The 24686-nt window shown below is 50.7% G+C and overlaps 1 protein-coding gene across 1 annotated transcript; it reads left to right on the top strand.

Annotated features, from left to right (window-relative positions):
- The first annotated feature begins 148 nt into the window (after nt 1-148).
- Nucleotides 149-11660, top strand: LOC127475958 (5-hydroxytryptamine receptor 7-like). The gene is made up of 3 exons (XM_051798230.1): nt 149-256; nt 1238-1767; nt 9885-11660. The coding sequence occupies exons 2-3, from the start codon at nt 1265-1267 to the stop codon at nt 10654-10656; spliced, it is 1275 nt and encodes a 424-aa protein (XP_051654190.1). The 5' UTR covers nt 149-256; nt 1238-1264; the 3' UTR covers nt 10657-11660.
- The last annotated feature ends 13026 nt before the right edge of the window (nt 11661-24686 follow it).

Here is a 24686-nt window from a genome sequence, read left to right as displayed (position 1 = left end):
TTCGTTCCCTTCCCTCTCCCTCCCATCGCCGCGGGATCCAGCCCGGACCCCCCCTTCCCTCTCTTTGCTCCTCCCTGGGGCTCAGAGGGAGCCAGGGACCATCTGGGTCCCTGCCCGGGAGAGAGAGGGGAGGGCGGTAGGAGGGACCGGCGAGGTGGGGAGGGGACAAGGATGCTCCGGGGGTGGCTTTTTGCTTCCTCGCCTGCCCGGAGCTCGCAGGGGCTCGCCTGGAGGATGTCTCACCCCCTCGGCACAGGTAACTCTGGGACCCCCATCGCCCCAGCCCGGGGTGGGATGCAAAGGGGAGGAGGGGGTTGCAATCCGGCTTCGACTGAAGCAAAACTTCGGGGGGAAAACGGGGTTTGAAGCAAACCCAACCAAACAAAAACGAGGATGCAGGTCGTGCGCGATGCTCGCAGCCCTGCACGGGGGTGAGCCCTGCCCCAAAGTTTCCTTGTGGATGGCTGGGAAATACTTCCAGGGGTGGATTCCCGGGCGGTAGCTGCTCTCCGTGTATCCCTGCTGTGCGTGGTGGCGATGCTCTGGCTCCGGGAATGAGCCGTGGATGGGGACTGTGCGTGGTACCCCGGGGGTGCTGCATGTGATGGATCCGCTGCCGCCGCGATCCGCAGCTCCACACGGTGCCCCCGCGCCCGTGGATGGTTCCGTGTGGCCATTCCATACCATGTGCGTGGATTTGCAGTCCCGGCTTTGAAGTTTTTGTGTGACACCCGCGGGAGATGCAGCCAGTGGGGTGTGTGTGTGGGGGGGGGTGTTGTGTGTGCGCCCACATTCGTGGCTGTGACTTGTGCTGTCGCATTCCCCCCGATATCCGCGTAGGAGACCGTGGATGTGGCTGCCTGGGATTAAATGTATGGATGCAGAGGAGAAGTGCAAGCCCAGCAGCGCAGCTCGGCAGTGGCACACAATCCGCGGGCAGCTTTTCTCTTCGGGAAAAGCACGGGGATGACCAGGGAGATGCTGCAGGCGGCTTGTGCTCCTTTAAAAGTGGAGAGGAGCTTTCTCCAAGCCTCCCCCGGCAAACTGCGCGTCTTTAAGGAGACTTGGGAAGCGGCTCCTTGCTGAGCACGTGAGATCCAGCCGCAGCTTCGGGAGGCAGCAGCCGGGGAGGTGGAAGGGGAGGGAGAGGCGAGGAGGAGGGGGGGGGGGGGGAGAGAGAATATTTTATTTTCTCAGCGCGCTTGTGACAAAATGCTCTGGTTTGTCCTTGCCGGAGGTGTCACTGCCGGGGCGAGTTCAGAGCATGCTGCTGAGGGCCACCCCCAGGAGGTTCCTGGAGCAACACCTTCTCTTCGCGGAGAGCGCAGAGCGGCAGCCCCCGGCTCGGGAATCGCTCCCGAATCCATTCATGACTGAGGAACCCCCAGCCGAGCCGGACCTGCCGCCCTCCAACCTGACCAACGCCACGGACTGCGGCGAGGAGATCCTGCTCTATGGGGACACCGAGAAGGTCGTCATCGGGGCCGTGCTCTCCATCATCATCCTCATGACCATCGCCGGCAACGGGCTCGTCATCATCTCCGTGTGCATCGTCAAGAAGCTCCGCCAGCCCTCCAACTACCTGGTGGTGTCCCTGGCGGCCGCAGACCTGTCGGTGGCCTTCGCCGTCATGCCCTTCGTCACCATCACGGACCTGGTGGGGGGAGAGTGGCTCTTTGGGAAGGTGTTTTGCAATGTCTTCATCGCCATGGACGTCATGTGCTGCACGGCCTCCATCATGACCCTGTGCATCATCAGCGTGGACAGGTAAGGGGGGCACTGGGCTCCAAAATAAGGGGGTTGCTGGAGGTTGAGGGCCGCTGGGATCGTGTTCCTGGGTGGAGTGGTGTTTCTGTATGAGTTTTCCAAGTGGTTTTCTCTAGGGATTCGGTGCCTCAGTCCCTCTGAGGCTCACAGGTGCCTTTCCGTAGGAGTTCAGTGCCTCAGTCCCTTTGGAAGAGCTGGGCTCACAGGTGCCTTTCTGTAGGAATTCAGTGCCTCAGTCCCTTTGGAAGAGCTGGGCTCACAGGTGCCTTTCTGTAGGAATTCAGTGCCTCAGTCCCTCTGGAAGAGCTAGGCTCACAGGTGCCTTTCTGTAGGAATTCAGTGCCTCAGTCCCTTTGGAAGAGCCAGGCTCACAGGTGGTTTTCTGTAGGAATTCGGTGCCTCAGTCCCTTTGGAAGAGCCGGGCTCACAGGTGGGTTTCTGTAGGAATTTGGTGCCTCAGTCCCCCTGGAAGACCTGGGTTCAGAGGTGCCTTTCTATAGGAATTTGGTGCTTAAGTCCCTCTGGAAGAGCTGGGCTCCCAGGTGCCTTTCCATAGGAATTCAGTGCCTCAATCTCTTTGGAAGAGCTGGGCTCCCAGATGCCTTGCTATAGGAATTCAGTGCCTCAGTCCCTCTGGAAGAGTTGGGCTCATAGGTGACTTTCTGTAGGAATTTGGTGTCTCAGTTCCTCTGGAAGAGCTGGCTCAGGGTGCTTTTTTAAGTAACTTCCATAAGTTACTTCCTTGTCTTCCCCCTTTAGGCAGCTGCTTCATGTTGTTCTTCCTTGGCTTAAGAAACAGCACCTGTAGGATAGACCCACCTGACCTTCTCTGTGGACCGTAAAACTATTCAGGAAAGCAAAAAAAAAAACACCCAACCCCAGATGCTCTTTGAAAATCCAGGTTCCAGGGCTGCTGGAGCCAGTCCTGTGGGATGCTCTGCTGCTCCCTGGACTCGTGCCTTGGCTGAGGGTGTCAGCGACTCCCCCCACCCCATCCCAAACTGGGTTTAGCCCAGTGAGTGCATTCGTGAGGGTTTTCTGGCTCCAGCTCCCACACCTGTGGGCTGGGAGGGAAAGGCTGAGCCTGCCTGGCAAACTGGCAAGGCTTGGGCAAGTCAGCACCTTGTGGGTCTAATTTTAGCAGCCCAGCCTGCGTCATGAGGGACACGGTGCTGCCGGGGGGCCGGGGCTGACGTGGGCTGGCTTTGTCAGGGGGTCAGCCCGGGTTTATCTGGCACTGCTGAGCTGGGCTGGCTTGTGACAGCGGCTCAGGGAAGGGCCACATGCCACGAGATGTCCCTCCAGCTGTGCCACCTCCGAGGTGTGAGGAAGGGTGACAAAGCAGAAAGGACAGAGCAAGCCCTGCTGCTGCTGCTCGGTGTCACCCCTGGCAAGGCCACAGCAAGTCCTGCTGTGGAGCCCTCCCTGACACCAGGCACTGCTCCCCTGGGAGCTGCCCTTTGCCTCACAGCTCTGAGCAGCTCCAAGCTGCTGGTCCAGAGCAAAACCCCTCCCAGGCCACAGCAAGGTCCAGCTCTACTGCTGAACTTGCTTTATTTTAATAAAAAGGCCTTTTGGAAAAAAAGCAGGTGCATTCTGAGCTGACAGAAGCCTGACTGTGTTGGAGGGAAGGGATTAAATGCAGGAATGAAATATGTTAATGCTTCCTCCTGATGGGTGAGGAGTAGGGAAGCAGCTACACACTCATCACATTGGCTTTGCTTTAAAAATTTCCTTTGCCCTTTCCTTTCCTTTCCTTTCCTTTCCTTTCCTTTCCTTTCCTTTCCTTTCCTTTCCTTTCCTTTCCTTTCCTTTCCTTTCCTTTCCTTTCCTTTCCTTTCCTTTCCTTTCCTTTCCTTTCCTTTCCTTTCCTTTCCTTTCCTTTCCCCTTTCCTTTCCCCTTTCCTTTCCCCTTTCCTTTCCCCTTTCCTTTCCCCTTTCCTTTCCCCTTTCCTTTCCCCTTCCCTTTCCCCTTCCCTTTCCCCTTCCCTTTCCCCTTCCCTTTCCCCTTCCCTTTCCCCTTCCCTTTCCCCTTCCCTTTCCCCTTCCCTTTCCCCTTCCCTTTCCCCTTCCCTTTCCCCTTCCCTTTCCCCTTCCCTTTCCCCTTCCCTTTCCCCTTCCCTTTCCCCTTCCCTTTCCCCTTCCCTTTCCCCTTTCCTTTCCTTCCCAAACCTTCCCTTCCCTTTCTTTCCCAAACCTTCCTTTCCTTTTTCTCCTCTCCTCTCCCCTTTTTCCCGTCTTTCTCCCTTTCTTTTTCCCCTCTCTCCTTTTCCCTTTTCCCCTCCCTCTTTCCCTTGCCTAACCATGTCAGCAACTCCCTCCACTCCATTTGAAGTCCTCAAAACCCCTGGTTTATCCCACTACTTATATTCCCTTTCCTTTCTTTCCTATCCCTTTCCCTTCCCTTTCCTTTCCCTTTCCTTTCTCTTTCCTTTCTCTTTCCTCCTCCTTTCCTTCCCATTTCCTTCCTCTTCCCCTTCCCTTCCCCTCTTCTCCCAACCAACCAATCCCATCCCATCTCACCTCATCCCTTGGAGAAAGACTCTTCCAAGATCTTTCTCCAAAATCATCACAGTTGATTCCACTCATCCATCACATCTCTCCTTCCCAGTGTCACTGTTCCTGTGAGCAGATCCCTATCCAAGGACACTATACCTGGGATTGATGTCAGTTTGTCTCTTCCCATTAAACTGGGACTGGCCAGGAAGTTTCTGGGGAGTGTGGACACCACTCATGCCAAGGCTGATTCCCGGGGGGTGCTGAGGGCCGTGGAGAAAGGCAGCAGGGAGGAAACTGCTCCGTGTAGGATGGGCAGGAATTGCATAGAGGAAACCCCTGGATTAAATGGGAGCAGCCCTGTGACTGCTCTAAGCTGCACTCCCAGGTTGTACAGCCAGGGAAGATCCCTGTAAACTGGGAGACAAGATCCTGTTCCCACCTCACAGGGCTCTCAAACACCTCCTCCTCTCTGCTGCACCTCTGCCAGGCAAACCCCACCCCAACCTTGCCCTTTCCCAAAATGGAAAAGTCCTTTTGGGATGTCAGAGAGGAAGAGGGAGCTGCAGCAGAGGAAAGGGTGGAAGCACCAGGTGGCTTCAGACCCCTCAGCAGGGTCAGGGAGGAAAAACCTGGGTCACAGGAGGCTGCTCCAGAACCTGAAAATTCTGGCTCAGGCTTGAACTTCAGGTGTGTTGGCCCAGGAACAGCACCCCTGTTTGCTCCCAGAGCCTCATCCTCCCCTGATGGGGCAGTTGAGAGGTTAGAAGGCAGTTGTCCAAGATGTATTTCCAGCTGGGGAAAGAGAAACCCAACAAGGATTGTGCTTTGGGCAGAGGGAAGGGGTGGACAGTCCTCCCAGCTGTGCCCACCCCGGCCCTGCGTGGGAGGAAGGGGATGCTGCAAGTGTAGGAGGGAATGGGAATGACTGGGATGTGCTTTGATGCACATAAGAGGAGGAGGTGACTGGGGCACTGTCCTGCTGCTTCCTGCCCCAAGGATCCCCAGGAACGGGCTGTGAGTTGTGGGAATTATCCCAGGGCAGTGTCTCGAACACCCTGTTGCTCCACATCAACCCAACATCCTCACTGCTTCCACATGCAGTGGATGGAGGTGGATTGAGGATCCAGGATAATTCCTGGATCTCCACCTTCTCCTGAACTGGGGATGGGCAGGATTTTTGGTTTAACTCTTGGTGGAAACATCCCCAAAAACCCATCTCTGTTTCTATGCTGGTACAGCCACAGAGCTGCAGCACCAGGACAGCTGAGCTTGCAGAGACCCTGAAAACCCAAGGAGAGTTAAATGGTTGTTAACTCAATTAATCTAAATCTCCCCGTGTCCCTCCTGCCCTGCAAGGAAGAAGAGCACTGGTGCTTCTGGGAAATACAAATATTTCCCCCAGTTCTGCCCTGAAAGCCAACTTGGTCAGCACTGTCAGGCAGCTCCTGCCAAAGAGGAGGTTGTGTTTTTATTGATGGCTGAAGTGTCCTCATATTTTGCTTAGCTTAGAGAGAAAAGAGACTTGGTTTGCCCAAGATGATGAGTACTATTAAAATGTAGGCTGCTATTATTGATTATTAATGCGGAGCTCTTCCTAAAAGCCTTTTCATTGAAGCTGGGAGAACCAATCTTGTCTGGAGTGAGATTTGATTGATTTCCTTTGAAATCAAAAAAGAAAAATGCTGGAAACATCCATCTTTCCCTTACATTTTTCTTATGTAAAAGCCTGCCAGTGTTACAGATTCTTTAATGTCACAAACCAAAAACAAAACAACAACAACAAAAAAACCACCCTCTTTTGGCTGCTCAGCTTTTGATAAAACTCTCCATAAAAATGCCAAGCAGCTGACAAAAGGAGCTCCTCAGACCCCACATATCACTTCTGGTTTTCCTGGTGGAGAAAAGAGCCTCCATCCATTTCCCAGGCAGCCCTGCTGGGGCTCTCTCATCTCCCTGGCAAGTATTTTCCACCCAAAATCAGATTATATACTCCAAATTGGGATCATCCTCAGATAAAGGATGCCTCCCGAAAGTCAGTGGGATGAAACCTGCACAGCGTTTTGCTGGATTGCCTTTCCCATGTCCTCCATCTGAACGTGTCCCAGGCTGAGTAAATCCCTGCACTGGGTCTGGGATGGATCCCTGGGATGCTCCCACCAACCCTGACTTAGGGCAGGGGCAGATGAAACCACAGGGAGCTGCTGCCTCCAGCTGCCTTTTGCATCCTCATCTCCTTCAGCAGGATGGGGCAGGGATGGCATCAGCCTGGAAATCAGGGAAGGAGCTTAAATTTGGCTGCAGGGGAGCTGTGGAATTGTGGTAAAACAGTGTGGCCAAGGGAACCCTAATTCTGGGCTCATTTGTCCTCACTCAACCCGTGTGAGTGGAGGCTCATCCTTTCCCAGTTCACCAGCTGCAGGATGGAGAAAGGGGTACGGTGGCTTCCCACTGCCAGAGGGCAGGGATATTGGGAAGGAATTCCTGGCTGTGAGGGTGGTGATACACTAGCACAGGTTGCCCAGAGAAGCTGTGGCTGCCCCTGGATCCCTGGAAGTGTCCAAGGCGAGGTTGGACGGGGCTTGGAGCAAGCTGGGCTAGTGGAAGGTGTCCCAACCCCATTCCAGGGGGCTGGAATCAGAGGATCTTTAAGGTCCCTCCCAACCCAAACCATTCCATGATTCCCCTTGAGCACAGAATACACTCACAGAACTGGCTCATCCACGGAGCCGCTGGTGGAGCCCAGGAGGGGGCAGGACTCCCACCCCACACCCAGGGCTCGGACTGCCCGGGCATCCCAAGGAACGAGGATGTGGGAGAAGTTTATTGCCCAAGGAGTGAGTGGCTGCACAATCAGCTCAGCACGGCAGGAGAGGGGGAGGGAGAGAGGGGGGCGGAATTCCTGCAAATCCCCTAAATCGCTGCTCTGGGAATTGGCTTTTGTTACCCGATCACCGCTAAACTTGATCGGCAGCACGACACACACACACACACACACACACCCCAAAAAAGAAGGAAATTCAAAGGGGGCGAGTTCAGTTTGAATTTCGCTGCGTGTCGGAGCCACCTCGGCTCCCTCCCTGCCGCAAACGCCGGCCTATTTTGCGGTTTTTCCTGCTCTCATCGAAATTAAAAGCAAAGACCTCCAGAACGGCCCCGTTTCCTCCGGCAGCGCCGGCACGAGGCGCCCGCCGATGAAACGTGTCGGCTTTGCCTGCTCTTTAAATCCTGTCACCGCTCGTTTTGCTCGGCTGGAGTGTAAATTCCTTGAAGTTCCAGCAAATCCCGGGCGGATCGGCTTCCAAAGAAACCCGGCGATAGCATAATGAAGGATGTCGCACAGCGCAGCGCTTATCAGGCTGCAAAGTTCTCGGCTTGGATGTGCAGAGGAGTGGGTTTGGGGTGGTGATTTTGGAATTGCAGCAGCAGGGCAGGGTTTTCTCCCAGCCTTAGGGAACATCCAAGTCTCCTCTCCACGGATCAGGAGGGAACAGGTTGCACAGGGAAGCTGTGGCTACCCCATCCCTGGAATTGTTCAAGGCCAGGTTGGAGCAACCTGGTCTAGTGGAAGGTGTCCCTGCCCCTGGCTTTTGGGATGCCAAATTCCATGAGGTGGTCTTCAAGGTCCCTTCCAACCCAAACCATTCTGTGATTCCACGAACACAGATGGTCATGGAGAGTTTTGGTTGGGTTTTGTAACTAAGATTGGCTCCAAAATATACAGAGGAAACCAGGAAAAGAATAATTCAGTCAGTGAATGAATTCAAATTCATTTTATCAGGGAGTCAGAGGAGAATACTTTGGGCTCTGAATTGATTTAACAGTCAGGAAGGGAGGAGAAATTAGATTTTTTTTTTATATTTTATTTCCATCCTCTAATCTTGGGGGAGGATCTGGAAAAGGGAAATAATGAGAGAAGAGAAAATCTCCTAACACCTACAATGAGACTGACTGTCAGAAAAAAAATGATACAACAGAGATAAAAATCCCTACAGAAATGTTCTTTTTTTTTGGCAGAAAAGCCTGTTCTGTCCCTTGAACAGCTCTCAGCAAAAAGTGTCCATAGAGCTGCTGTTCCCACTGCCCCTCTGGACTGACACTGTTTATCCAAGAACAATTAAGAGGTGATGTGACCCTGCCTAAAAATACCTACAAATGCCTGACAGCAGGAGATTTAAAGCAAAAAGGCTGTGACATGAAAGAAATCCATGTGACCAGCTCAAGGTTTTTTCTGGACTGATTGGAACTTCGTAGCAGGGAGATAATTTTCCAGGGGGAGCATTGGCTGACAGAGGCCAACTCCCTACTGATTTATTGGACAACAACTGGAATTTGCTAAGCAAGAGTTGATACAATTTCTCAGTCACACAAACCCCCTCAATCAAGAGTGGGGATGGTTCAAATTTACACCCTGTAGGTTAACCAGGAGCTCCTTTTCTCCAGGCTGAGCCCCCCCAGCTCCCTCGGCCACTCCTGGTGCTCCAGACCCTTCCCCAGCTCTGTTCCCTTCCCTGGTCATGCTCCATCCCCTCAATGTCTTGTTGTGAGATCCCCAAAACTGACCCCAGAACAGTCCATCACCCCATCTCTAGCTTTGCTTGCAGTGCTCATCCAGGCACATCCTCGAGTCTTCCCAAAGGCGAGATCACTCCTTGATCTCTTCAGGGCCATCTCAGCTGCAGGTTGTATTTCCTTCTGGAGTTCCCAAGTTGTCTGGAGATACAAAAGCAGACTGTTGTCCTTCCCACTTCCCACTAAACATTGCTATGAGTCTACTCATTTCATCTGGAGTCACTCCTGTTTCATCCTGGTGCGTTACCCACCCCAATCCTGGAGTGGGTGATGTTGCCCCTGGGAAGGGCACCAGTTTGGAGTGAGTTACATGCCATGGCCAGAAGTTGTTGAATATTCTCTGTACAGAATGGTTCTGGTGGAAAAATACGCTTTTTAAAGCATTTTTATTCCCCCAAACTAAGCTTTTTTAAGCATTACATTCCCCAGGAAACCACGTGGAGTTTGAACTGCGCTCAGCAGTTTAATGACACCTTGTGTCATGGATTCCCCATCCCTGGAAGTGCTCAGGGCCACGTTGGACAGGGCTTGGAGCAACCTGGGCTAGTGGAAGGTGTCCCTGCCCATGGTAGGGGGTGGAACTGGATGGGCTTTAACATCCCTTCCAACCCAAACCATCCTGTGATTCCGTGATTCTGCACACGGTGTGGCTGCAAGGAAGTGGTGGGGAACAGTTCATTCGGGGTGTTCAGGCAAGTGAACATTTTCATTTGGTGAATCAATTTCTTGTACACTCCGAGGGCCAAAATTCTCATTAGACATTAGGAAGAAGTTCTTCACAGAGAAAGTGATTGGGCATTGGAATGGGCTGCCCAGGGAGGTGGTGGAGTCGCCATCCCAAGAGGTGTTTAAGAAGAGACTGGACGTGGCACCAGCGCCGTGGTCTGGGTGACAAGGTGGGGTTGGGTCACAGGTTGGACTCGCTGATCTCAGAGGTCTTTTCCAGCCTGGTTGATTCCATGATTAACAACTGATTAGGAACGAAACCCACCCAGCTGCACACACACCTTGCATCCCTCCTAACACTTTGCAACTCCTCTCCTGTCCAGGTACCTGGGCATCACTCGCCCGCTGACGTACCCGGTGAGGCAGAACGGGAAGCTCATGGCCAAGATGGTCTTCATCGTTTGGCTGCTGTCTGCCTCCATCACCCTCCCTCCCCTCTTCGGCTGGGCCCAGAACGTCACGGTGGAGAGGGTGTGTCTCATCAGCCAGGACTTCGGCTACACCGTGTACTCCACGGGGGTGGCCTTCTACATCCCCATGGCCGTGATGCTCGTCATGTACAGCCGCATCTACAAGGCGGCCAAGGTGAGCGCCGAGAAGCACCGCTTCATGAACTTCCCCAAGCACTACGAGGAGGAGGGAGTCTACTGCCTGGAGGCCTCCAGCCGGGGCCACCACAGCTCCCGGCGGACCAAGGCGGCGGAGGAGTGCGCCACGCTCTCCAAGCTGCTCCGGCAGGACAGGAAGAACATCTCCATCTTCAAGCGGGAGCAGAAGGCGGCCAGGACCCTCGGGATTATCGTGGGGGCCTTCACCTTCTGCTGGCTGCCCTTCTTCCTGATGTCCACGGCCCGGCCGTTCATCTGCGGCGTGCGCTGCAGCTGCATCCCGCTGCGGCTGGAGAGGACTCTGCTCTGGCTGGGCTACACCAACTCCCTCATCAACCCCCTCATCTACGCCTTCTTCAACAGGGACTTGAGGACTACTTTCTGGAACCTCCTGAGGTGCAGGTACAGGAACATCAACAGGAGGCTCTCGGCCGCCAGCATGCACGAGGCCCTGAAAGCCACAGAGAGGCACGAGTGCATCCTGTAGAGCCACGTCCTCTCTCCCAGTGCCTGACCGACCGGCTCCTGCCTCTCCATTTCAGGTTTCCTTGCTTCTCCCACCCTCCTGGGGCTGGCAGAAACCATTTGTGCCGTTGTTCCCCCCCTGCCAGACATCACTGCACCCCTTCCCCTCTCCCTGTGAGGAGCCGTGGCTCTCCTCACCACGGGAACAAGTGGAGGGAACTCCCCTTGGGAACAGCCCTTCCTTCTCACAGAGTCCAAGGTGGGGGCTGAAAAGCTGTGAGCAAGACTTGGGGGGGGGTTCAAGGTCTACCAACTGTGGGCAACTCAAACCACCTCTCTGTGCCTCAGTTTCCCCATCTGTTATTTAAAAAAAAAAAAAAAACAAGGAAAAGAAACCCTCCCAGCCAACCAAACATAAAAAACACCCTAAAAACTTAATAAGACTGTGGCTCTCCACCTTCACAAAGGGCTCTAAGGTCTGTGGAGGGCACACATTACACTATGTAAAGATGCCATTGGCTGCACTTCTCTATGGAATACGACAGCAGCTCCGTTGTGGATCCAAGCTCTCATGCCATCCCAGCTTATACGGACTCTCCCCACGGATGTAATTGCATTTCACACTCTGAGCTCATGCCCAGGTTTGCACGTCAGAGCAGTAACACCAATGACCCCGTTTCCCCTCACACTGTAGCACTGCAGCACTTGAAGGAGACACTCCTGCAGAATCCAACGCCAACGGACACGGAGCTTCCTTTATGGTTGGACAGGAAAGTCCGGCGGCCTCCTCGTCAGGGCAGTGACCGGTGAGCAAAGACACTCGTGTTTATTGGGTTGGACTGTAATTCATTCTCAGCCAAGTGATGTGTGCTCATCATTTGTGGCTAATTGACTCCGTAAAAGCACGCTTTGGTTGACAACAGACAAAACCATATAATTTCTCTGACAGCTTTACAGTGCTTCAGTATGATGTCCAACAAGCTTGAAAAAAACACACTGGATGATGTATCTTTTTTTTTAAAAAAAAAAAAAAAAAAAAAAAAGAAAAAGTCTGGTTTCCTTATTTTGGTGTAGACCCTTTGGTCTCTTTGACTTCAAAGCATCTCTTTATGTGGTGGTGGGACTTGTCTTCCTGCAGATCCTCTTTGCTCATGGCCAACCTTGTTGTGTCAACCTGACAGCCCCACAAACCTCTGCCTGTTTGTGGATGATCACTGAATCATGGAATCATGGAATGGTTTGGGTTGGGAGGGACCTTAAAGACCATCTCGTTCCACCTCCTGCCATGGGCAGGGACACCTTCCACTAGCCCAGGTTGCTCCAAGCCCCGTCCAACCTGGCCTTGGACACTTCCAGGGGAGATGATTTGTGCTCCAGTTGTTGAATGTCTCCTGTCCTGGGTTTTCTTGTCAAAACCAGACTGTTCAGAGGCTGAGGGAAAGTTGTTTCTAGACCTCCCCTCCCTCCAGATTTTCTTTATCAAGCAAGAGTGTGTGAGTGGTGGGAGTCCTATCTCTGGCAAAAATACAAGTGTGATGCCTTAATCCATATCTAAGATGAGTGTTGGATGTCTTGGCTGAGTGCTGGTTTAACTTCTGTGCTCTCACTTCTCCTCTTTTCACCAGCCATTTCCATCCTGTCTGATTTTACACTTGCTTTTTCTAGAAAGATCTCCAGTTTAGACTGGTAATTCACAGCAGGGAGGTTGGACACAGGGACTGCAATGTGTCCAGATATTCTCCAGACTCCTGTCCTGACACAGAGAGTCAGAATTGCACGTGGGAGGAGCAGGGGAGGTTGTAGCTGTTGTGTGGGTCTCCAGCGGGAGATACTTAAAGACCAGACAGCAAAGAGATTTGAAGGAGCACATAATCAGGAGTGATCCTAAGGGTGTAGCTGGAGCCCTGCTTCACCTGCTGTTCCAGGCAGGAGCTCTTTGAAGAGGAGTGACTGATTTTACTAAGGCTTTTCACAGCTTTCTACTCATCTTTCTCCCATGGTTTGTTACCTATCGTTATGTGTCAGTGTTGGGTTTTCCTGGACCAGGCTGTTTGCTGAAGGCACAGCAGCCACGTTCAGTCCTTTTTCCCTCCTGCTCAGAGGCTGCTGTCCCTGTCCAGGAGCAGCACAACATCCAGTCACACCAGCAGCAAGGACCTGTCCTCTACCACTCTGCCCAAGACGGATGTTGTTGCCCAGCCAAACCCGAGTGGTGCCCCTGGGATGTCCTGTGGTCCTGCACCCCCCAGACCACAGACACCACAGACACAACGAGACGGGAGAAGGCACGACACACCCTCCTGGTTCCACATGAGCTTGTTCTGCACCACCTCTCTGCTTTCCCTCGGCGCTGTGTGTTCCCCTCAGTGCACTTGCTGCTCACCACGGTTGCAACTTCTCCTGACGCTTCTGCTTCCGAGCCCCCACACTCCCCATCTCCAGGGAATGGTCAGACTGCCCGTCTCAAAGGGCCTGCTCAACAAAAACAACCCCTTTCCTCCCCCAGAGCACTGCAGGCCATCACCCCCTCTGACACAGCATCTTGGCAGCAGCTGTTGCTGTTGCTGGTTCTGTTCCTGCCACAGGGACATGAAGCTCCTGCAGGGTCCGATTTCCTCCCTCGGCTCCTGCAGCTCCTTCCCTGCCACGGAGCCCTCAGTGCCCTTTTGACAGAGCTGTCTGGATTAGAACTAACCAGCTGCTAATTCCAACTGTCTCCTCGGGATGTGAGAGCCCCAGGCCAGCCCATCTCACATCCAGGCTGGTTGTCCTGCTGCAGTGTGTTTATTTATATGCCTGAGGTCAGAGTGGCACCATTTTACTTATTTTCTGTGTTAGGAATTCTAAAAGTGCCTTCAACAATTATAATCTTGTTTAATTCCACTTAACATCCCTATGTTGATGGTATTTCTAGCGCTGCTTAAAACTGTTCTGCAAAAGAGCCATGAAACAGTGTTTGAGCTTTTCAAATTAAATCAGACAAATATTGTTTTTTCTGGTTTGATGGTTCTTCCAGAATAAAAACAGTAAGGGAAAAAAATATGACTCTGGATGATCCCAAACCCAAAATTCTTCTAAGCAAGGAATCGAGCAAAATGATTTATTTGTCTAAAAAACTCCCAATGTTTTCTTTGACTTGGAATTGAATGTTTTGTTGCACTCAAGGCTCATCTGACAATTTTTCCCTTATATTTTCATTTTTAGCTGTAGAAACATTTAAAAGAAAAGCTGTCTTCCAAGAAACCATTCCAAGAGTTTGCACCCAGGAGTATTTAAACACAACAGCTTCACTGAAACCAAACATTTTGCTCAAAAAATAATGAGATGGCTTGCAGGATTTTTCCCAGTAGTTATTGACTCAAATTTTGAACATCAGCCTAAACTCTTGCTTTTTATCTCCCCAAGATTAAATTGTGTTTAGGTTGGATAAAATAATGTGCATGCAAAGACACCAAGGCCTTTTCCACGCACGAGTGAGCACCAACCATTTAGTTAAGCCAGTCAAGATCCTTGTAGATGAGCCACTAAATCATGCTGAAAATACTCTGTAGGGTTTGGTTTTTTATTATTTTAATCAGACAGGAATCAATGCATTTGGCATCTGCAAAACCAAACAAAAAAACCCAACAAACCTGGCTTAAAATAAATCTGAGCCATTTTGAAACCGATTTTAGCACGTGCACGTGTGCTAAAAAACTGTGTGAGGTTGAAGAGAAATTAGCTCTAAAAGAGTCCCTGTTTAGGCAAAAATGTGAGCCCAGGGAGAAAATCATCAATTTAGGAGGAGAAGAGGAAGTTTTCTTGGACAATGAGGGAGTCCCAGCAGGGCAACAGCAACACAGTGGAGAAGAATGAGGAGCCTCGGGCGGAGAAAATTGAACTAATTCAGGCAGAAAATGAGTAGGTCACAAATCAGCTTTTTATTCCGCTCCCTGTGCAAGGGAAATTCATCCAGGAATTTGGGCAGAGTGATCTGGGGAGAAGAGGCAGTTTTGACAAACCCCCCCAGGTGGGATCTGTAGGTTTTTGATACCGATGTTGAGCAAAGCCAGGCGGGCTCAGGTAGAGAGGTACCAAGAAGCCTGGGTGTCTCCCCCCAAAAAACCTCAATCCCCCCACTGCCTGAGCTCAGCACTTCTCAGATAGGTTTGGCTGATGGGTAAGTGCTGGGGATTTGCAGGGGCAGCTCAGCAAACCCACCGTGTTCTTCGTGCCCACGGGAGTCCTGCCACCTCTTCCACCTCCTGATGACAATGGAACATCGACCACGTCACACTGGGAGATGATCCAGCCCGGGATCCTGCCTGGAACACAGAGCAGTGGTGGATTCTTACACAGACAGGCCAACAAACCTGTTGTGGGATCCTTCCTTGTCCCACCAATTAAAGGTTCAGAGACCTAAAGTGGCCTTGGAGTGTTTCATAACCTCCAACCCGTGATCTCCTTCCACCCTATTTAAGTTTTTCCCCCTCTGCCACCCCAAGCTCCAGGATTTCATTATTTTTTAGGTAAAGAAATGTCTCCCTTCAGTCTTGTAAACCTGCCATCTGCTGAGCTCTTTAGGCTCTGGCTAATCCTTGCATTAGGAAGGAGAAGGAGTGATTATTCCTATTCACCCTCGGCAGGCCAGCTGGGATTTTGCAGACCATTGCCATATTCTTCCTTTTGAAATTAAAGGGATCTATTCCACTCACAATTCCTTTTCCAACAGTAGGATAGGCCTTGGGAAAATTATTAGGACAAGGACAGTCTGGATCACCTGCCTTCCCACCCTCCACTACACTCAAAGCATCCAACCTTGTTCAGTTCAGGAAATTCCCTGTTTAGACATGGTGTCTGTGCAAGGCTCGGTGTAACCCCCTGTTTTCCTATGGGAAAATGCCAAATCTTCCATCTGGGATTGGGCAACCCCACATAACAGCCCAGGCTGGGGCAGGACCTGACGCCCAGGGCACTGCTGAGCTTGGCAAGGAGAAGGCTAATGGTGACCAACCAGTGCCCTGAGGGGAATTTTGGGGAAGATGGATGCAGAAAGGTGGGGGAATCACTTTCTTTGGCCATATTCAAACCTCAGCTGGGTCAGGCCTTGACCAACCTGACCTAATCCTGGAGGTGTCTGCTCTGAGCACGACACAGATTCAGAAGCCTCCAGGTTTCCCTTCCAACTTCAGTATTTTATGATTTGGATGATTTGTGTAGTTTCCCACTCAAACATATGTAAATATTTATTTCCATATTTTTTTTGGCAAGACAATCTACAGATCTCCTACCTACCATGTGGAAAAGCTTTTTCTGTTTTGAGCCTTCTGAGTCACATGTCAATAAAACTGAGAGTCAGCCCCATGACACTTTCCACCTGTGTTCTTATGTAAGAAACTGGTTTTCTTTGTTTGTTTTATTGCCATTTTAATCTGGATACGTTTCATATTCACAGTGCAGGATCTTTAGTTGCCTGCTTCTATCCCTTTTCCCCCTCTTGTGCATCACTCTGGGACAGAACTTAAGCAAAACCCCAATAACACCAAATGAATGGGCAGGTCACTGCTCAAAAGTCATTTTTAAGCCATAGTCAAGGCAAAAAGTGGGTATTTCATAAAAAACCAGAATGCTTTAGGTTGGAAGGGACCTTAAAGATCATCCAGTTCAACCCCCTGCCATGGCAGGGACACTTTCCCCCAGACCAGGTTGCTCCAAGCCCCGTCCAACCTGGCCTTGAACACTTTCAAGGAGTTTTTCCAGCCATTTCCAGCCTTTCTCAGCACTGGCACTCAGGGGAGAAAGGAGATTTCTCTGCTCTGGTGATTCCACTTTTTTTTAATGACAAAGTCTTCCATGCAGAACCTACAATCTCAGACAAAACAAAATCAAGAAGAAAGCTGGAGTAGACAGATGATGTTGCACAAATGCCTTTATCTGAGAAGAACTGGATCTCTCTTGCAAACACTCAGTTTTCTTTAACTCTCTTTGGCTGTATCAATAATTCTCCCTGGGTGAGCCTTGCACTTGGTCCCTTGGTCATCTGGGTGGGCACTTGCTTACAACACACAAAAACTCTCATCTGGGTTGTTTCCACATGTTTATTTGAGATATCTGCCCTTCTGTGGCAAGAGTATCACAGCTCCCTGAAAAAAAAAATGTGGGAAAGGCAGCACCTCCTGTGGTAAAACAACCCCTGGAAGGGTTTTATGGCTCTGTGATGGAATGTATGAACCCAAAAGGTTGACCCTGGGGTGGAAGGAGAAGCTCACAGGTGGTGGCAGCTGGACCAGGGTAGGATTTGCTGGTGATGGACATGAATGGGGTCCCTGGGCAGGGGATGTGGAGAAGGTCAAGGTCAGGTTGGATGGGGCTTGGAACAACATGGACTAATGGAAGGTGTCCCTGCCCATGGCAGGGGTTGGAAGTGGATGATATTTAAGGCCCCTTTCCAACCCAAACCAGTGTGTGACTCTATAAGGTGGAGGTGCACCATGGCTCGGTGTCCCAGTCTGGGTGGGAGAGGAGCTCTCTCTGCAGCCTAAACCAACACAGGGTCTGACATCCAACCCGAGGGAGGACAACATAAACACAGCTGAGCTCCATGTCCTCTGACTGCTGGAGAAAAACATCACCAGGGTGGGAAAGCAGTGAGAAGAACCATCCCGGAGACACCGACAGAGTCAGGATATATGGATACCATCACACCCAGACGAGCCCCCAGCATTTCTGTGCTAACCCTGCTGTGTTTCAGCACCAAGGGGCTGAGTCCAAGGCCTAAACCTTCCCCTCCAAGGCAGCCACATCCCAGACTATCTCAGATCCCCTCAGTCCTGGCAGCCTGCACGCGCCGTGCGTTTTCCCGCTCCCCCCGCCAAGCACACGGACCTTGGACAGCAGCAGCAGGACTCTCGTCTGCTGCTGCACCACTTGCCAAATAGCTGCTCTAGCAATTAAAAAAAAGACAAATCTTTCCAGGCTGCAGCGTGTGTGCCGGGCTAGTGGAGAGCTGGAAACTCGCAGCACTTGCACAAGACACTGAAAATTAACTCCTTCCGGGCGATGGGGAAAGGCCGGATAAAAGCTGCCTGATTTGGACCCACTTTTTCAGCCTCTCTACCACTCTTCACTTCGGTTCTTTGGTCCTTTTGAAGGTGGTCAGTGGTCTGTTAACACAGCAATTAGGAAAAGAGGGAGGAAAGAGTGGCCAGATGCCAGGCACTTGGTGACAGTCTGTGACAACGCAGCCGTGAGCTCGTAAATCGGGAGCGCGGCTCGGGAGGGCTCCGCTCGGAGCCTGTGATTTGTCTGTGCAATGCAGACAGTCCGAATGCCAAATGTGCACTTCCAGACTGTGAAATGCCTGGGTCACCTCAGTCCTGGGTTGAAGTTTTGGACAGCAGCTCCTGTCGAGTGCCTGGTGTGAGCACGGCCACGGGAAGCGCAGCCACGGCTCCGGAAGATGCTCTCGCTAAATTGGTGCCACGGTATAAAAAGGTTATAAAGCCATTAGAGAGTGTCCACAGCAGGGCTATGAAGATGGTGATGGGTCTAGAGGGGCCATACAAGGAGAGGCTGAGGTCACTTGGCTTCTTCAGCCTGAAGAAGGGGAGAGTGAGGTCAGACTTCATCAGGGTCTGAAGCTTCCTCACAAGGGACAGCTCCGATCTCTGCTCTCTGTGAGCAGGGACAGGACCCAGGGAATGGCCTGAAGTTGTGTCAGGGTAGGTTTAGGTTGGATCTCAGGGAAAGGTTCTTCCCCCAGAGGGTGGTTGGGCACTGAACAGGCTCCCCAGGGCAGTGGGTACGGCCCCAGGGCTGCCAGGAGGGTTTGGACAATGCTCTGAGGGACAGGGAGGGATTGTTGGGGTGTCTGAGCAGAGCCAGGAGTTGGACTGGATGATCCTTGTGGGTCCCTTCCAATTTAGGATATTCCATGATTCTTTGGTAAATTAGGAGCAGTAAGAGGTGGTCTTGCAATGTCCCAGCAAAACTGCATGTGGATTACCTGGTTTCCACTAGTCTTTAACTTGTTTCCATGCTCCTTCCCACCTCAAGACTGTGTGCAGGTCTCCTGAATGAGAACCTAAACCCTCAGGTATGGGTTGCCTGGGAGAGTGCTGAACAGTCACCTGTTAATTACTACGGAAATTAATATTCCAGGATCTTTATACAGAGCTTTGGGAGGTTATTTTTTTTCCATCCCATCTTAAAGGCTGAAGGAGAAATATTCCTGATAACAAGCCACGTTTTCTCCAAGCACCACATTTCTATAGCATTGTCAAAAAAAGGTCTGAGTTACATATGGAAATTGATGCAGCTCAGAGGAAACGCTTCTGGTTGACTATCCTTGGAGACATTAATCAGAGTTTAGCGCTGTCACTTCTCAAGAGTCACTTTGCTGTTGTATCTTCAAGAGACATCAAAATGCCAACAGCCCTGAGCAAGAACAAATCCAGCGTGGAAACAGACGGGTGTGCCCGCGGGCACCTTGTTCCTGGGATGCAGCCCGAGGATCCAGGACCCTGGAGACCACTGATGGCTCACCCAGCCCTCCTCCCCGACCTGTACGTGGCCCTGTCAGCACAGCATCCATGGGGAAACAACTCAAACAGCTCCTTGGGTAAGATTTGGGCCAGGCCAGGATACAACATCCTCCTGGTACGGTGGAAAAGCGCTGGGAGAAGAAAGGAGGAGAGACCCAGTGCCTAACGATGACGAGTCCTCAGCTGAACATCAGGAACACCAAAAAGCATGAAAGAGCACTGGGGGGGAAATAATAATAATTTTTTAAAAGCAGCATTTTTCTCCTGGGCACCTAATACAGTTCTGAGAACTGCTCCTAACCTGGAAATCCTTGGCACCGTCAGTTCTTAGCCCAAAGACCCTCCAACAGCTAATTCACACTTTTCCTGCCCCACTAGTTCACAATGCAAGGCTGTTTTCTAATATGCAAACACCCTATAATACATTTTTGAGGAAGGATCTAGGGTTGCATCTGTGGTTAGAAAAATGCCAGCAGGACTAATAGAGATGTAACAGAGAAAGCAGAAATATCGCTTTGAGAAAAATGCTGCCAGAACCAAAGATCAGGGAAAGAAAATCAAGCAAACAGCGATTCTGGATGTGTTGTTTGTTAAAACCAGTGTGATGTAGTGCCTTTCCACCTCTGTTTTTTTTTTGTAATATAGCACATAGTTTTTGTCAAAGTCACTAATATATGTTTTTAAAAAGGTTCAAGGAAAGACAGATCAAAAAAGATGAACCACTGAGCGGAGAGAAGAATAAACCAGTAAAACCACCAGATGTAGAGTGAATCGATACATCAACACAATCCCATTATTAGGTTTGAATTTTATTGTCCAGTGTCCTAAACCACCAAAAAGAGCTGAAAAAGGAGGGGAACTGGGCTTTCCCCTGCTCCAGTAATACTTTGCAATGAGGGTAAAGGTTGTTCTCTGACTGAAAGGTGAGGAAACCTTGGGCATAGTTGGTGCCAAAGGCGGGTTGGCACCCAAAGCAGCGCATGCTCCGATGGATGGTTGGGAAAGACAATATTTAGGGCATGTCAGGCCCGGGGAGATGCTCTTCTGGCATCCTCCCTGTGCAAGAATTGGCAGGAAAATGTTGTGTGCCTGAGCTGGCTCCTCTCGAACCATGACTTGCCCAGATATCGGCCCCAACCTTCGACTCACGGCTCCAGCACCCGAGTTCGCTCCCATAATCCGGAATTTAGGAACAGGGTTCAGACCATCACAAAGGGCTTTGTCAGAGCAGCAGCAATAATTCAGCAGAGGGAAAAGGAGCTAAAAGGCATCAGCTGCCTTTCTTTGAAGAGGCCACACTCCCTCTCTTCTTCTGGGTCACATCACAGCACGACAGAGACGTCTCCTTCCTCCAGCCTATCGCCAGGAGAGCATTTTAGGATCTAAACTTTATAGGGGATGATGTCTAGACATAAAAGGCTTGATGTTGCCTTGAATTTCTTTCAGGGAATGCTTCAAAAGAACATGAACCTGACTGGCTAGAAAATTAGCTTCCTTTGCCTTTCCCAGACCCAACCAGCGATGGCGTCCCAAATCCTTGCAGCAACACGCAGATTATCTCCACTCACTTATCTCGTGTTCAGAGTCACCAAAATGCTTCTCTTCATCAGCACTCAATTTGCAACTCTCCATGGAACACAGAAACAGGTGCAAACATTTAATTTTGGATTTCTGCTCATGCTTAAGGTAATCACACAATGGCCCCATTGCAACTGCTGGGGAGAAATAAAGTTAGGAAGTTATTTTCCTGACCAAATGCAGATTTCTGCCGTGCATGAGATTAATTTCACCCTAAACTGGCTGCTTTTTTTTTTTTTCCAGACATTTTAAAGAGAGCCCAGAGGGACTTGCTCAGAGCAGATGTCTGTGCTGGAGGTATCTGAATTTGAATGGATGAATCCTACCATGTGTGTAACTCTTCCACAACTTGAGCTGTAATTGTGTCTTGGAAAGCTGGGTCAAAATTATGCCAAGTGTCTTGACCCAGAAGTCCCACATGTATAAGGACTGCCTTGGTCTGTGTCAGTAACACCATTAAAATCAGACCACAGAATGGGTGAGACATCTTGCAATTCCTAGCACAGAAAATCAGAGAGGAATAATGATCAGGAGGATGGTCTGAGGGTTGGAACAGCTCTGTGATGAAGACAGGTTGGGAGAGCTGGGGGTGTTCCCCTGGAGAAGAGAAGGCTCCAGGGAGAGCTGAGAGCCCCTGGCAGGGCCTAAAGGGGCTCCAGGAGAGCTGGAGAGGGACTGGGGACAAGGGATGCAGGGACAGCACACAGGGAATGTCTTCCCAGTGCCAGAGGGTAAGGATAGATGGGATATTGGGAAGAAATTCTTGGCTGTGAGGGTGGGGAGGCTCTGGTACAAGTTGGGTGCCCCTGGATCCCTGGAAGTGTCCAAGGCCAGGTTGGAGCGACCTGGGCTGGTGGAAGGTGTCCCTGCCAATGGCAGGGGGTGGGACTTTAAGGTCCCTTCCAATCCAACCCATTCTGTGATTCTGTGTTAAGATGGGTCTTTATGGAAAATTGCAAGTACTTCAGTGTTTGCTGGAAACTCTCAAAGGGCCAGACCTGGGATGGAGTTGATGCTTTAGATCAGTGTCCATCCTGCAGCAATTGGGTGTCCTGTGGGTGCATCTCCACTTCCTTCTGCATCAGGAGATACCCAGGGAGAGCCTTGGCCCAGCACATGGTTTTCCACTCCTCTGCCCGGCTCAAGATCTTGAAGTGGCCATTTAGAGCAGTCCATGGTTTAATTTGGACGTGACAGGTGCACAAATGCTCATCTGGCCATGTCAAAGTACCCAAGGGGGCTGTGGGACATCAACATCCCCTTGGGACGAGGCACTGACCCAAAAGATGTGGCTCCTTGAGTCACACCTTACTCAGAATCACTAATGTGACAAATTAGGGTCAAAGCTGACCCGGGAGGGCCCAACCAGACTCAAACGAGGTCATCAGGGGCAATCTTTGTTTTAATTCAGGGATTAAAAATACACACTCACAACATACTGCACGCCACAAGGACTAAGTCAGTGACACTTCAAAATCATCACAGCTTTTAGAAAGCTGAGAAGGCATTATTTGGGATTTAACCAAAAAACATCTTTCTGACTGACACAACGCCACCAGCTGATGGGAAGTTCAGTTCTCTCCCCACCCCCACCCCCAATGTCCTATAAAAATAAGTGATGGAAAACAAAAAAAAAAGAGATCATAGTGAAAAAGTCTCTTGGCTGTCAAAACATCCATCAGCAAAATGAAAAACAATGTGGACATCTCACACTTAGCACTTCTTACTGCCAGAACCAAGACAGAAATATTCCAGTTTAGGATCTGGACAATAAATCAAAGAGCCAGCCTTGGAAAATTTTCTCTTAGTACCAAGAAAAGTTTCCTTGCTACCTACAGAGATGAGACCCACTTACAATCCTCCAAAGCTTTTATTAAGGCTTTCTTTGCACATGTGCTATTTTTTCCCCCTCTCACAATATCTCACCGCAGGTGGGAACGGGAAAAAATAGTCTGCAGCCTAGTAATTAAATAGGCTTGGTTTTAATACTGCAAATTACAGCTAAATGCAACTGTCTCAGGTATATATAACGCTCCAATCACTGTCACACCTCAGTGCTCTTCCCTGGGAGCTGGATTTAGTCTCTCATCCCCCTGCAAAGCGTGCAGTGGGATTATTTTCCTTACAGTGGAAGGGCTGGAGGAGTGGGGGGAACCTCCTGGGCGCCCCACGGACACCTTGTTACACAACACCTTTCTGGGGTGTCCCAAGGCCAAGCTAGAGAATGAGCTCCCCCCACGTTTTAGCCCTTCAGGAGCTTCTCAGACCCTCACAAAGGTGTTGCCCGAGGTGCCCCCTCCCCAGCCCAGCCTGGATCCCTTCACCACGAGGTCTGGGCAGTCTCCAGCTTGGCAGCAGGACCTTTCCATGAGGTGGCTCTTTGTTTCTGGTGCTTTCTTTCTTTCACTCCCTGCTCAGGATATTTGTAGAGAGCAATCACAGGACGTCTCAGCTTTCACTGCCCAGGTGGGATGAGCCAAAAATCTCCTCTTACAAGACAAATTCTTAGTTCCTCCTCCCTTACCCTGTTCTGGTTTGGGCCCATTTGCTGGACACAGGTGACCAAAAGAACGTGGACACTGGTATATGGGCTCTTCCCAAGATGTCAGAGGGAGTTTTTAGAAGGGTATGTGATGATAGAAAAAGGGGGAATGACTTCTCACTGCCAGAGGGCAGGGATAGATGGGATACTGGGAAGAAATTCTTCCCTGTGAGGGTGGGGAGGCCCTGGCACAGGTTGCCCAGGGAAGCTGTGGCTGCCCCTGGATCCCTGGAAGTGTCCAAGGCCAGGTTGGACGGGGCTTGGAACAAGCTGGTCTAGTGGAAGATGTCCCTGCCCATGGCAGTGCAAGCAGGGGATTTTTGAGGTCTCTTTAAACCCAAACCATTCTATGAGACTTGTATCAATGTCCTGAGCACAAACCAACCTGTCCTGCAGTGAACAACCTCAGTCCTGCCCCATGGCAAGGACTTTCACCAGGGGCAGCTGTGCCAGTGCAGGACTCACTGCAAAGATTCTCTGACCCAGTCAGAGATGGGTCTGGAGCAGCCCTGGGGCCTGAGTTTCATTCTCAAATCACCCAAATCTTTCCCTCAGCTCGTGCCACAGCCAGGACTGTCACTGGATGGCTGCTCAGCCAGCACCTCCTGCCCTGACCAACCTGTTTGACCCTCACACCACTGCCCAGAGCTGTTCCCACCTCCAAAATACCTCCAGCCCAAGGGAAATTCCTGCTCCTGTCCCTCTCCACCAAGCTTCACCTACGACTTAAGTCAGATTTCTGGGCTCCCTGAACTCCTGTTTCTCCTGCAAACCCTTTTTTTATCACGAGTTTCAGTGGATAAGGAATAAAAGATTGTATCCAGCACTAGGCTTAGAGTCAACTCCCAGTAAAGCCCCTCTGGACATGTTTCTCATCCATTACACTCAGGCATGTGCTCTATATAACCAGGGCCAAATGACAGTCATCATTTGTTCAAAACACATCAGTGGTGCAGTCAGCATCCTGGGATTTCAGCCCAGAGGGGGGAAAAAAAAGGCTCTAAAAGCAAATAAAACAAACACGTGTTGCACGAAGCGACAAGCAGAATAATTTAATTGCCGAGTTTTGAAAACAAAAGAAGAATCTGCTATCTGCTTAAAAGCAAAAGATGTCCCAGAACTCCGATGTTTGCCAGTTTAAATGCCCCTTTGATTAGTTTTCTTGTTTGTTTGCTCTGTAGCCCACTGGAGTCACTCCATCTCCAGCTCAAAATCGCATCTGTGTTTCTACTTGAGCGGAGCACGAGTCACCTTGGAAGGAGCACAGCAGAAAATATCAAATAATAAAAAGAAAAAAAAAAAATTGGCAAATCTCTGAACAGGAACTGAGGGACAGCTAAAACCAACTTCAAGACACCGTGCTCTCCCTCACTAGGCCAAAAAAAAAAAATGTTCTTTTCCTGGGATTAA

The sequence above is a fragment of the Manacus candei genome, unplaced genomic scaffold, assembly GCF_025592945.1.
Source record: "Manacus candei isolate 608988 ecotype Guabito, Panama unplaced genomic scaffold, ASM2559294v1 h1tg000048l, whole genome shotgun sequence".
NCBI lineage: Eukaryota > Metazoa > Chordata > Aves > Passeriformes > Pipridae > Manacus > Manacus candei.
Note: the sequence above shows the minus strand (reverse complement) of the source record. Positions and strands in the feature narration are given on the sequence as shown.